Source organism: Tetrao urogallus (assembly GCF_951394365.1).
Source record: "Tetrao urogallus genome assembly, chromosome: 4".
Lineage (NCBI taxonomy): Eukaryota > Metazoa > Chordata > Aves > Galliformes > Phasianidae > Tetrao > Tetrao urogallus.
The window spans coordinates 65849774-65862606 of NC_136817.1; the positions used below are offsets into that span (position 1 = coordinate 65849774).

Sequence of the window (12833 nt, forward strand, 5' to 3'; positions counted from 1 at the left end):
TGTTGTTATTTCCTGGCTCTACTGTTATTTGAGATGTGTTGCTGTGTTCCTCTTTTGCAAATGTGCCCCCTGTTCCTGGAAGCCAGAATCCAGGCACTGCTGTCTGATGGAAGTGCTCTTTGGTGAGAAATTGGGCCAAAATTGTCTGGTTATGGCTGGGCTCATTTCATTGGGCCTGAAAGCACTTTGGTGAGTAAGGAAAGCTGCTGTGAAGCCGTCTAGAATCTGTTATCCTAGGCTTTTTTTGATGTGTTAAGACTTGTGATGTCAGCAAAAATTTGATCAGCTTTTTTCTTGCAATACAATGAGAAAATTTGATTCATTCATCCATTAAATAACATCACAGGAATCCGTGTCTCAAATTCTCATCTTGATGGGGGATTTCCAACACTCAGATGTCTACTGAGAAAACAACACAGTGAGCTGCAAGCAATCCTGGGGACTCCTGCCGTGTTGAGGATAACTTTCTGGTCCAGGTATGAGGCAAACTGTCCAGAGGAGTAATGTTTCTGGACCTGTACCTCACCGGCTCAGAGGATCTCATTAAAGAGGTTAAGATTGGAGGCACTCTGGGCTGCAGAGACCATGGTCAGGTGGAGTTTGTGATCTTGAGGATCTCAAGGATCCAGGTTGTTCAAGGATTTGCTGCCTGCGATCCCCTGAGAAGCTGTCCTTACAGACAAGGGAGTGTAGCAGAAATGGCAGCCCTTTAAGGATGCCCTTCTGAGAGCATGAGAGCAAACTGAGGAACAAGAGGAATTTGTGCAGGTGGTGGAAGCAGAGATGTGTGGACTGGGAGGAATAAAGAAATGCTGCCTGGACATGCAGAGATGGGATAAAAAAGCCAAGGTGCAGATGTAACTGCGTTTGGCAAGGGATGTGAAAAAGAAGAAGGTATTCTACAGGTACATTGATCATAAGAGGTAGACTTCTCTCTAGAGTGAGTACCTCCTGTGATTAAAGAGAAGGAAAAAACTGGCGTGGAGAAGGCTGAGGTACTCAGCGAGTTCTTGGCCTTTGTCTTCACTGGCGGCCAAGCTTCTTCTGTCTCTCACCTCTCTGTACCTCTAGCTGGAGACTGGGGGAGTAAAATACCTCCCCCTGTAAGAGAAGAGCAAGTCTGAGACTACCTGATGAGACTCAGTGAGAATCAGTGTACGATTCGTAGGGACATGCACCTCATGTCATGAAGGAGCTGTGTGAGGTGGTTGCCAAGATTCTCTCCATCATAGTTAAAAAGCCATGGCTGTCAGGTGTAGTTGCCAGAGACTGGAGAGAAGGAAACATCACTCCCACTTTTAAGAATGGGAGAAAAGATACCTGGGGAACCACAGAGCAGTGAGCATTTTCACCGTGCCTGGGGAGATCATGGAGCAGATCCTCCCTGGAAGGCATATGCAAAATGAGGAGGTGATCTGAGACAGCCAGCATGTTTTCACCGAGGGCAGATTTAGCCCAACAAATCTGGTGGCCTTTTATGATGGAGTGATGGCATTGGTAGACAAAGGAAGGGTAACAGATGTCATCTACCTGTGTTCACCCTTAACAAGGAGATTTCAGATAGGAAAACTAGGAGAGAATTCCTACGCCCATGGACCCTGATCTGACACAAAGTTGTCTCAGCATGGTTTATAGTATCTTTCCAAAGGTTGCTTTTCTTCCTTTGGACCATTAGAGGGGTAGGTTGTAGCATGTTGAGTCTCCCTGCCCTCATGGAAATTGTCAATAAAAACAAACAGCTTGCAGAACGAGATAAAAATTACACTGGGGAAGATATTGGAAAATAGAAGGACTCTGGGACATCAGATCTGAGTATTGATGTGAGTGTTTTATTGGTGATCCATGGAAGGCTCAGCTGTCCAGCACAGCGGTGCCTTTTGCACGGCGGCACGGAGCTGCCCGGCTTCTTCGGGTCAGCGCTGTGCCCGCGGTCTGGCTGTGTCACAGCAGTGTGGGGCAGGAGCACATGTCAGGCCGCGGGAGGTGTGCAGTGCTGGTGGGCAGCACAGGAGGAGCAGCCAAACGGCGGCGCTGCATCCGGGCAGCTGTGTGTGCTGCTGGTGGGATCAGTGCGGTGCTGGAGGAGGACGCCTGTGTGCCTTCTGCTGAGCAGCGACGCAGCACTGCTTGCTTACGCTGAGCTTGGTCCTGCAAGCGATCGGCTTGTGGTGAGCGCGTGTGACGCGTGGCTGTGCTGATTGCAGCACTGCTGACCCTTCCTGCTCTTAGCATGGGAACATCTGACCAATTTAGCAAGGAGGAATCCGAAGCATCAATGAAGATTTCTGAATTTACTCTTCAATCACAGTCTTGCACTTGCAGTTGAAGTTTGAAAACGGTAAATTGAAATACCGAGTACTACTTTTAGGCAGAGTCTGTGAAAGGCACTGTGTTGGCTGTAAGCTGACTTAAAGCCCTTCAGAATCAACCTGCCCATTTTACTTCTCTGTCTCTACTCATCATTTCTTCCAATGAATTACAAAGTTGAGCCAGAAATTTATCAGCAAATGCAGTTGTTGTGTAACAATCTCTCCTTCAGCATTAGTGCTGCTTGCTACAGAAATTAATGCAGCTAATGGATCTTCACTGGTAATCCTGACCAGTGTGAAAAGGCCAAAATGAATGGCTGAGTAATGTTTTGGATTCAAGCCATTTCAAACCCAAGATGGTGATATCAGGAGTCAACACAGTTTGTGATTTCTTGTCTGTTTATAATTTCTGTTAAGAAGTCCAATACTACCTGTATATAATTTGTTGTCTGTAAGTGCAGAATGTGACAAAATTTTCTGAATCTAAAGCTAGTGAGGAGGAAAATATGGAATAGAAAATTAACAGCGGTCCTGCAGCATTCCCTGTGTCCTGGATACGCAATGGCTGCATGAGGGCAGTAGGCAGGGAGCCCATTCCCCTGGGGCTGTGCTTTGTGGTGTGAGGCTGCAGGAACCTCTGCAGGCTGTCAGGTGCGACTTACTTTGGCAGTGTGTGATGGCGATGGTGATGGCAGTGAGGAGCAGGAGGCTGGTGCCAGCCACTCGTACCCAGAGGAAAATATTACAGATGGAATTCAGCGTGGTTTCGTTGCTTGTTCCTGCATGAAGTAAGAGAGGATAGAGGAAAGACTCAGCGGCAGACATCTCCCTGTGTCTTGAATAGCCTGAAGTCACCATAGACTTTAATTTGACCTCTTCTGATCAAAGCAGCACTGCTGGCAGAGCCCCTGCCTCCCCACAGCTGGGTTACCTGCATGTGGGCCCTGTTGTGAGTTGTCCTTCTTGGTGACCTGGCTGCTCTGGGTGGTGGCTGTGCGTGTGGTGGGTGCTGCTGTAGTTGTGACTGGAAAGAAGAAACACGTGAATACAGTGAGGCACAACAGAAGAGCTGCCTCCAATCTGTGCCAGGACATGGCCAGAAGAGGAAGAACTTCTAGAGGGTCTCCTTTGACCAGTGATGGTTTCACATGCTGCCCAGCACTGGAAACAGAATTTGGACTCATAATTTCTTATCAGCCCCTCCGAATGTGTCATCTCTGTTATAAAATTTGTCCTGAGAGTCACAGGGATTTTTTTAGTTTCTTTTTGAGGTGCTCTAAGCATATGGATTCTGTCAGGATGTAGAGGTCCAGGTGAGGTGAGGAAGGATGTGGTGGCTGTGGACTCTGTAACTCCCATCCCTCTGAGGTACTGCTGGGATGGGAAGGACCTGCTGGGCTGTGCGACCACCTGTGTGTCTGGGCAGGGCCGGAACCGTGATCGGAGCTGATGGGCAGGGAGCCTCTCTGAGGAGGAGCAGTGCGTGTGTGATGAGACGGCTTGGCAAAGAAGCAGGGACATGGGGAGTGTGGGCGATGGGCGGATGGAGAAGGCAGGGGCAGGGGAGGTGGGTGTAAGCGAGGTGGGTGAAGCTGCTGCTGACCTGGGAAGAAGGCGGGTTGTCCAGAGCTGAAGTGCAGCACCTGGTTGATGTAGTTGACGCAGAAATAGGTGCCCTCATCCTGTGCCCTGAAGGACTTCACCACCAGTCTGAAGGTGTCGTCGCTCAGTGATGCCTCAAACTGCGTAGATTTGTTGTCACCCCAATGATAGATGGTAGAGTACCATGGGAAGCAGGTGACAATGAAGTGAAGTCTCCCATCTTTCTCCAGGCGGATCCAGAAGAGGGGTGTGTTTCTCTGGTAACGCAGGCACTCCAGCTCCAGCCGCTGTCCCTCCTGGGGGTGCTTCAAATTCCTGTTGAGGAACCTGGCCTCCATCTTGTTCCTCTGTCCCTGGGCACCAGTGCAGCCTGTGGGCAGAAGTCGGCCATGTCCCCTCAGGTGCTGCTCAGAAGGAGCTCCCGGGGCCTTTGGGCAGGGCTCTTCCCCACCGGTGCGGTGCATGGCAGGCAGGCAGCCGGGCTGTGAGGTGAATGCTGAGGGAGAGCTTCGGCATCCAGCTCTCGAGATGGATGCTGCCCTTCAGAGCAGCCCTTCAGCTGCCTGCTTGGGGTTGCTGCCATTTCCCAGCTTCTTTGCCAGGTGCTTCCCCACTAACAGCTGCTACATGCCCCCTCTCTCCCCTTTCCCATCCCCTCCAGCATCCATCCCCCTTGCTGCGTAACGCACTGCAGTCCCACCACTCCCACTTCCCTGCGCAGTCACTGAGCAGCCCTGAATTGTATCCTTCCCTCTTCCATACTCACAGAGCCCCAGGCTGAGCAGGAGGAGCAGTGCAGGAGACCCGGCCATGGTCCTCGGGGCGGTGCAGCGGAGCGCGGGTGATGTTTCTCACTGCACTTTGGAGGCAGCTTATGTAACTTATAGGAGAGGATGTGATGTCATCAGGACCCTCTGCTGTGAAGAGCTGGCATTCAGAAAATATGATTTCTGCAGCACTTCATTGTGATCCAGAACTTGGGCTGAGTTTTTTAAGGTGCCTCAGGAATTTTGCTGCAATGTCTTCAGTTGAGATTTGACTGACAATGTTCATTCTTGAAATCAAATCAATCACCACCAACTGCTGTTTGAAACATTTGGGGCACAATCATCATGTCCATATTAGCAGATAACAAGAACAAGTCCCTTCCTGTTGACAGGGATTGCAAGTTGTATTTCATGCAGTGGATTTTATTTTAGCGTGTTTCATTATGTTCTATTTACCAATTTAGCCATGCGCATTTCTCATCTCAGGGTCCATGCATTGCTGACATGTTGCTGAATGCAGCATGATTTTTTGTATTCTCCACAATTCTTCTTTATACTTTCTGTGCAGAACCCGCTGTGTGCAGGGCAGGAGGGCTGTGACGTGATAGCCATCACAGCCCCATGTCCCAGACTCATGCAGACTTATTTTCTTTAATTTAAATTCTTGTGTTTTTGTTCTACAGCCACAGGGACTTCCACCCTGCCAAAAAAAAAAAAACAAAAAACAAAAAACCCTGCACCTTATATGCCTCAATGCTGAGGGCCCTTGCTGCTGCCTGCAGGTGACCACTCACACACTGGTAAGTGCTGGGCTTCCTGCAGCTTTGCACATACAGTAGTGACAGTTTCCCTGGGCTGGTGTTATTTGTGTCTTCTGGTGTTATTTCCTGGCTCTACTGTTGTTTGTGATGTGTTGTTGTATTTCTCTTCTGCAAATACCCTTCTTTTTCCTGGATGCCATCTGGCTCCGCTGTCTGATGGAAGTGCTGTTTGGTGAGAAATTGGGCCAAAATTGTCTGGTTATGGCTGGGCTCATTTCATTGGGCCTGTAGGCATTTGGGTGAGTAAGGAAAGCTGCTGTGGAGCCTTCTAGGGTGGGGTAACTGAGGTCAGCCAAGGTGGCTGATCCACTTACACAGAGTTGTGCTGAGTGCTACCTGCCGAGCAGCGACCATCAGCAGCACTGATAGTGCAACTGAGAGAGCTGGGAAAGGGAGATGAGCTCTCAGGTTTGGAGATTCTTCCTACCCTTAAAAACAGAGGCATCATCATTTAATATTAGTAATGGCTGTGGTGAAATTGATTTTAAATTATTTATTTTCATTAAACAATTAATCAATGATGTATAGCTGTGGAGAAGATATACAAAATCCTGGAGGGATGGGAGACTGTGACATGTTTTGGAATGGGCTCAGGAAGTCGTGAGTTTGAGATGAATGATCTCGTTCTTTGCAGAGGGGAATTCAGTTGGAAAAGCTGGGAGAGATTTCTCACCAGGGATCCTTGCTCAGACAACCATATGTATTTGAATATAGCTGGGAGTCAATTTATTTTATTTTAAACATTATTGGTGTTGATTGTAGAATGCTCAGTCCATCTGCCCCTATGAGAAAACTGCGAGTGAATCCAAAGAACACACTGAGAGCGTTAAAAATCAGTTGGTTTTAATCGGGAGTACTTCAGAAGTGGGAGGGAGGTTGGGGTGTGGGAGCTGAGTTTTGGATGTGATCGAGGCGTAGGCTGAGCAGGATCAGCCAAACGGCGGCGCTGCATCAGGGCAGCTGTGTGTGCTGCTGGTGGGATCAGTGCGGTGCTGGAGGAGGACGCCTGTGTGCCTTCTGCTGAGCAGCGACGCAGCACTGCTTGCTTACGCTGAGCTTGGTCCTGCAAGCGATCGGCTTGTGGTGAGCGCGTGTGACGCGTGGCTGTGCTGATTGCAGCACTGCTGACCCTTCCTGCTGTTGACATGAGAACATCTGATCTGTTTAGCAAGGAGGAATCCGAAGCATCAATGAAGATTTCTGAATTTTCTCTTCAATCACAATCTTGCCTTTGAAATTGAGGTTTGACAACAATGAAGAGAAATACCCAGTTGTAAATAAAAGCAGAGCTTTTTAAAGGCATTGTGGTGCTTATAAGCTCACTTAGATACCTTCAGGATTGACCTGCCTTTATAATACTCTTCCCCTTTATGCTTCTCTGCCATTATTGTAAACTGCTTTTGGTGAATTACAACGTTGAGCCAAAAATTTAGCAGTGAATGCAGTTGTTGTGTAACAATCTCTCCTTCAGCATTAGTGCTGCATGCTGCAGATATTAATGCAGCTCATGGATCTTCACTGGCACTTACTTTCACTGGCAACTCCCTCTACAGTGCGTGATGGTGATGCTGATGGCAGTGAGGAGCAGGAAGCAGGCACAAGCCAGGTTCACCCACAAGACTACTTTGCAGTAGAAACTCGGCATGTTCTCATTGCTTGCTCCTTCAGGAAGAAAGGAGAGAGAGGAAAGAGGAAAGGCCTAGCTGCTGACATCTGCCTGCATCCTGAAATGCTTGTAGCCAGCACAGACTTTAATTTGGCCTCTTATACCCAAAGCAGCACTGCTGGCAGAGCCCCTGCATCCCCTCTGCTGGGTTACCTGCATGCGGGCCCTGTTGCAAGTTGTCATTCGTGTTGACCTGGCTGCTCTGGGTGTTGGCAGTGGGTGCTGCTGTTGTTGTGACAGTAAGGAGAAATGGATGAATTCAGCAATATGCAATAAATCTGCCTTCTGCCATCCCTCCAGTACACAGGCAACACAGGGGATTTGTAGGACCCATTTTGAAAAGTGTTGCACTGTAACAATGCCCAAGGATGGAAAGAGAAGGCCTAGGGTTCCTAATTCCTCAGCAGCACACTCAGAGATCTTTCTTATCAGGAACAATGTTTTGAGAGACCTGGGAAACTTTTCTTTCCACACTCCAACCTCCACCTCACCAGTGAGTGACTGTTTGAGGTGCTGTAAACGTAGGGAGGCTGTCAGGACATTCAGGATTATGTGAGGAGAGGAAGGAGGTGGCTGTGGACTTTGTAACTGTCATCCGTCAGAGCAGAGCTGGTGGGCAGGCAGCCTCTCTGAGGAGGAGCAGTGCGTGTGTGATGAGACGGCTTGGCAAAGAAGCAGGGACATGGGGAGTGTGGGCGATGGGCGGATGGAGAAGGCAGGGGCAGGGGAGGTGGGTGTAAGCGAGGTGGGTGAAGCTGCTGCTGACCTGGGAAGAAGGCGGGTTGTCCAGAGCTGAAGTGCAGCACCTGGTTGATGTAGTTGATGCAGAAATAGATTCCCTCGTCTTCTTCCCTGAAGGACTTCACCACCAGCCTAGAGGTTTTCTCTCTCCATGATGCCTCAAAGCTCAGGGATGTTCTCTCACCCCCATAAAATGCGGTGGTGTTTGAAAAGAAATTAGAGACAATGAAGTGAAGGTTCCCATCCTTATCCAGGCGGATCCAGGTTACTCTATAGGACGTTGTGTTTCTCCAGCAGTCCAACTCTAGCCGCTGTCCCTCCTGGGGCTGTATGTTCCTCCTGTTGGGGAACCTGACCACTACTGCATCCCGCTGCCCCTGGGCACCGGTGCAGCCTGTGGGAAGAAATCAGCCATGTCCGCTCAGGTGCTGCTCAGGAAGAGCTCCCGGGGCCTTTGGACAGGGGTCTTCCCAGCCAGTGCGATGCGTGGCTGGCAGGCTGCCGGCTCTTGAGATGGATGCTGCCCTTCAGAACAGCCCTTCAGCTGCCTTCTCAGGGTTGCTGCCAATTTCCCAACTTCTCCAGAGTTTTTTCTTTACTAACAACTGCTACATGCCCCCTCTCTCCCCTTCCCCATCCTCTCCAGCAACACCTGTCTGAACAGGCTCTGTTCCTGCTGCTTATCTCGCTGCAGTCCCACCGCTCCCGCTTCCCTGCGCAGTCACTGAGCAGCCCTGAATTCTGTCCTTCCCGCTTCCATACTCACAGAGCCCCAGGCTGAGCAGGAGGAGCAGTGCAGGAGACCCGGCCATGGTCCTCGGGGCGGTGCAGCGGAGCGCGGGTGATGTTTCTCACTGCACTTTGGAGGCAGCTTATGTAACTTATAGGAGAGGATGTGATGTCATCAGGACCCTCTGCTGTGAAGAGCTGGCATTCAGAATAGAATGATTTCTGCAGCACTTCAGTTGTTGACATAGTACTTGGGCTGGTTCATCATTACAGGGCTGTTTTTAGGTGTTCCTCAGGAATTTTGCTGCAGTGTCTTCAGTTGTGATTCAGACATTGACAATGTTCATGCTTAGAATCAAATAAGCTGCCACCAACTGCTGTCTCTCAGCCATTTGGGGCACAATCATCATGTCGATATTTGCAGATAACAACGACGAATACCCTGCCATTGGCATGGGCTGCAATGCTATTTTTTGGCATTAGCTTTCATTTCAGCATACTTTATTCTATACCTTATTTAGTATACTTTATTAAGTATACTTTATTCTATTATTCTATTTTCAGATCGATCCGTGTGCACTTCTCATCTCATGGTCCATGCATTGCTGCCATGTAGCTGAGTGCTTCAGCTCAGCTGTTCTCCACATTTCTTCTTCATACTTTCTATGCAGAACCCGCTGTGTGCAGGGCAGGAGGTCTGTGATGTGGTAGCCATCACTACAGCCCCGTGTCCCTGACTCATGCAGACTTATTTTCTTTAATTATATTCTTGTGTTTTTGTTCTACAACCACAGGAACTTCCACCCTGCCAAAAAAGCCCAGAAAGGTCCTCAGCACTGAGGGCCCTTGCTGCTGCCTGCAGGTGACCACTCACACATTGGTAAGTGCTGGGCTTCCTGCAGCTTTGCACATACAACAGTGACAGTTTCCCTGGGCTGCTGTTATTTGTGTCTTCTGTTGTTATTTCCTGGCTCTCTGGTTATTTCTGATGTGTTGTTGTGTTTCTGTTTTGCAAATGTTCCCCCTGTTCCTGATGCCAGAATCCTGGCCCCACTGTCTGATGGAAGTGCTGTTTGGTGAGAAATTGGGCCAAAATCGTTTGGTTATGGCTGGGCTCATTTCATTGGGCCTGTAGGCATTTGGGTGAGTAAGGAAAGCTGCTGTGAAGTCAGTTAGAGTGGGGTAACTAAGATCAGCCAAGGGTCAACTGTGATGTTTCAGATTCACCTACACAAAGTTGTGCTGAGTGCTACCTGCCGAGCAGTGACCATCAGCAGCACTGATAGTGCAACTGAGAGAGCTGGGAAAGGGAGATGAGCTCTCAGGTTTGGAGGTTCTTCCTGCCCTTTGTAACAGATGCATCACAGTATATTACTATTAGTAAAGCTGTGGTGAAATTGATTTTTATTAAATTTATTTTCATTAAACAATTAATCAATGATGTATAGCTGTGGAGAAGATATACAAAATCCTGGAGGGATGGGAGATTGTGACATGTTTTGGACTGGGCTCAGGAGGTCGTGAGTTTGAGATGAATGATCTCGTTCTTTGCAGAGGGGAATTCAGTTGGAAAAGCTGGGAGAGATTTCTCACCAGGGATCCCTGCTCAGACAACCATATGTATTTGAAAACAGCTGGGAGTCAATTTCTTTTATTTAAAACATTATTGGTGTTGATTGTAGAATGCTCAGTCCATCTGCCCCTATGAGAAAACTGCGAGTGAATCCAAAGAACACACTGAGAGCGTTAAGAATTAGTTGGTTTTAATCGGGAGTACTTCAGAAGTGGGAGGTGGGGTATGAGAGCTGAGTTTTGGGTGTGACTGAGGGTGTGATCCTGAGCAGGATCAGCCAAACGGCGGCGCTGCATCAGGGCAGCTGTGTGTGCTGCTGGTGGGATCAGTGCGGTGCTGGAGGAGGACGCCTGTGTGCCTTCTGCTGAGCAGCGACGCAGCACTGCTTGCTTACGCTGAGCTTGGTCCTGCAAGCGATCGGCTTGTGGTGAGCGCGTGTGACGCGTGGCTGTGCTGATTGCAGCACTGCTGACCCTTCCTGCTCTTAGCATGGGAACATCTGACCAATTTAGCAAGGACGAATTAAAATTATTAATGAAGATTTCTGAATTTACTCTTCAATCACTATCTTGCATTTGCAGTTGAAGTTTGAAAACAGTAAAATGAAATACCGTGTGCCTCTTTTAGGCAGTCTGTGAAAGGCACTTTGTTGGCTGTAAGGTGACTTAAACCCTTCAGAATCAACCTGCCCATTTTGTTTCTCTGTCACTACTGTCGATTTCTTCCAGTGTACTAGAACGTTGAGCCAGAAATTTATCAGCAAATGCAGTTGTTGTGTAACAATCTGTCCTTCAGCATTAGTGCTGCATGCTGGGGAAATTAATGCAGCTAACGGATCTTCACTGGTAATCCTGACCAGTGTGAAAAGGCCAAAATAAATGTTTAAGTAATGTTGTGAATTCAGGAAATTTCAACCCCAAGATGGTGATATCAGGATGGCAGAGTCAACGGAGTTTGTGATTTCCTGTCTGTTTGTATTTTCAGCCAGTAATTGCAGCCTGTGGGAAGAAATCAGCCATGTCCGCTCAGGTGCTGCTCAGGAAGAGCTCCCGGGGCCTTTGGACAGGGGTCTTCCCAGCCAGTGCGATGCGTGGCTGGCAGGCTGCCGGCTCTTGAGATGGATGCTGCCCTTCAGAACAGCCCTTCAGCTGCCTGCTCGGGGCTGCTGCCATTTCCCAGCTTCTCCAGAGTTTTTTCTTTACTAACAACTGCTACATGCCCCCTCTTTCCTTTCCCCATCCCCTCCAGCAACACCTGTCTGAACAGGCTCTGTTCCTGCTGTGTATTGCACTGCAGTCCCACTGCTCCCGCTTTCCTCCGCAGTCACTGAGCAGCCCTGAATTGCGTCCTTCCCGCTTCCATACTTACAGAGCTCTAGGCTGAGCAGGAGGAGCAGTGCAGGAGACCCGGCCATGGTCCTCGGGGCGGTGCAGCGGAGCGCGGGTGATGTTTCTCACTGCACTTTGGAGGCAGCTTATGTAACTTATAGGAGAGGATGTGATGTCATCAGGACCCTCTGCTGTGAAGAACTGGCATTCAGAATAGAATGATTTCTGTAGCACTTCAGTTGTTGATCTAGAACTTGAGCTTGTTTATCAGAATAGAGTTGTTTTTGGTGATGCCAAATGGTGTTTGCTGTGATGACTACATTTGAGACTCTGACATTGGCAATTTCATGCTTGAAATCAGCCACCATAAATTGCTGTCTGAGCCTTTTGGTGCATTCTCATTATGTCCACATTTGCAGATAACAAGGAGAAGTCCTGTGCCATTGTTGTGGACTGCGAGTTGTATTTTATGCAGTGGATTTTATTTTAGTATATCTTATTCTATTATATTTACGAAATGGTCCACGTGTACTTCTCATCTCATGGTCCATGCACTGCTGCCATGTAGCTGAGTGCTTCAGCTCAGCTGTTCTCCACATTTCTTCTTTATACTTTCTGTGCGGAACCTGCTGTGTGCAGGGCAGGAGGTCTGTGATGTGGTAGCCATCACTACAGCCCCATGTCCCAGACTCATGCAGACTTATTTTCTTTAATTATATTCTTGTGTTTTTGTTCTACAGCCACAGGGACTTCCACCCTGCCAAAAAAAAACAAAAAAAAAAAAAACCAAAAAACCCCACCTTATATGCCTCAATGCTGAGGGCCCTTGCTGCTGCCTGCAGGTGACCACTCACACATTGGTAAGTGCTGGGCTTCCTGCAGCTTTGCACATACAGTAGTGACAGTTTCCCTGGGCTGGTGTTATTTGTGTCTTCTGGTGTTATTTCCTGGCTCTGCGGTTATTTCTGACGTGTTGTTGTTTTTCTCTTTTGCAATTGTGCCCCCTGTTCCTGATGCCAGAATCCTGGCTGTCTGATGGAAGTGCTGTTTGGTGAGAAATTGGGCCAAAATTGTCTGGTTATGGCTGGGCTCATTTCATTGGGCCTGAAAGCATTCGGGTGAGTAAGGAAAGCTGCTGTGAAGCCAGTTAGAGTGGGGTAACTGAGGTCAGCCAAGGGTCAACTGTGATGTTTCAGATCCACCTACACGAAGTTGTGCTGAGTGCTACCTGCCGAGGAGTGAACATCAGCAGCACTGATAGTGCAACTGAGAGAGCTGGAAAGGAGAGATGAGCTCT

General features: G+C 48.7%; 2 protein-coding genes across 2 annotated transcripts; both read right to left on the reverse strand.

Annotated features, from left to right (window-relative positions):
* Positions 1–1249: 1249 nt before the first annotated feature.
* On the reverse strand, positions 1250–4723 carry LOC306945458 (T-cell surface glycoprotein CD8 alpha chain-like; the record flags this gene model as incomplete). The annotated part of the gene is made up of 5 exons (XM_079534180.1): positions 1250–1269; positions 2972–3088; positions 3241–3333; positions 3913–4281; positions 4678–4723. The coding sequence occupies 5 exons, from the start codon at positions 4721–4723 to the stop codon at positions 1250–1252; spliced, it is 645 nt and encodes a 214-aa protein (XP_079390306.1).
* Positions 4724–7030: 2307 nt separating this feature from the next.
* On the reverse strand, positions 7031–8718 carry LOC306945459 (uncharacterized protein; the record flags this gene model as incomplete). The annotated part of the gene is made up of 4 exons (XM_079534181.1): positions 7031–7161; positions 7319–7390; positions 7932–8300; positions 8673–8718. The coding sequence occupies 4 exons, from the start codon at positions 8716–8718 to the stop codon at positions 7031–7033; spliced, it is 618 nt and encodes a 205-aa protein (XP_079390307.1).
* Between the last annotated feature and the right edge of the window lie 4115 nt (positions 8719–12833).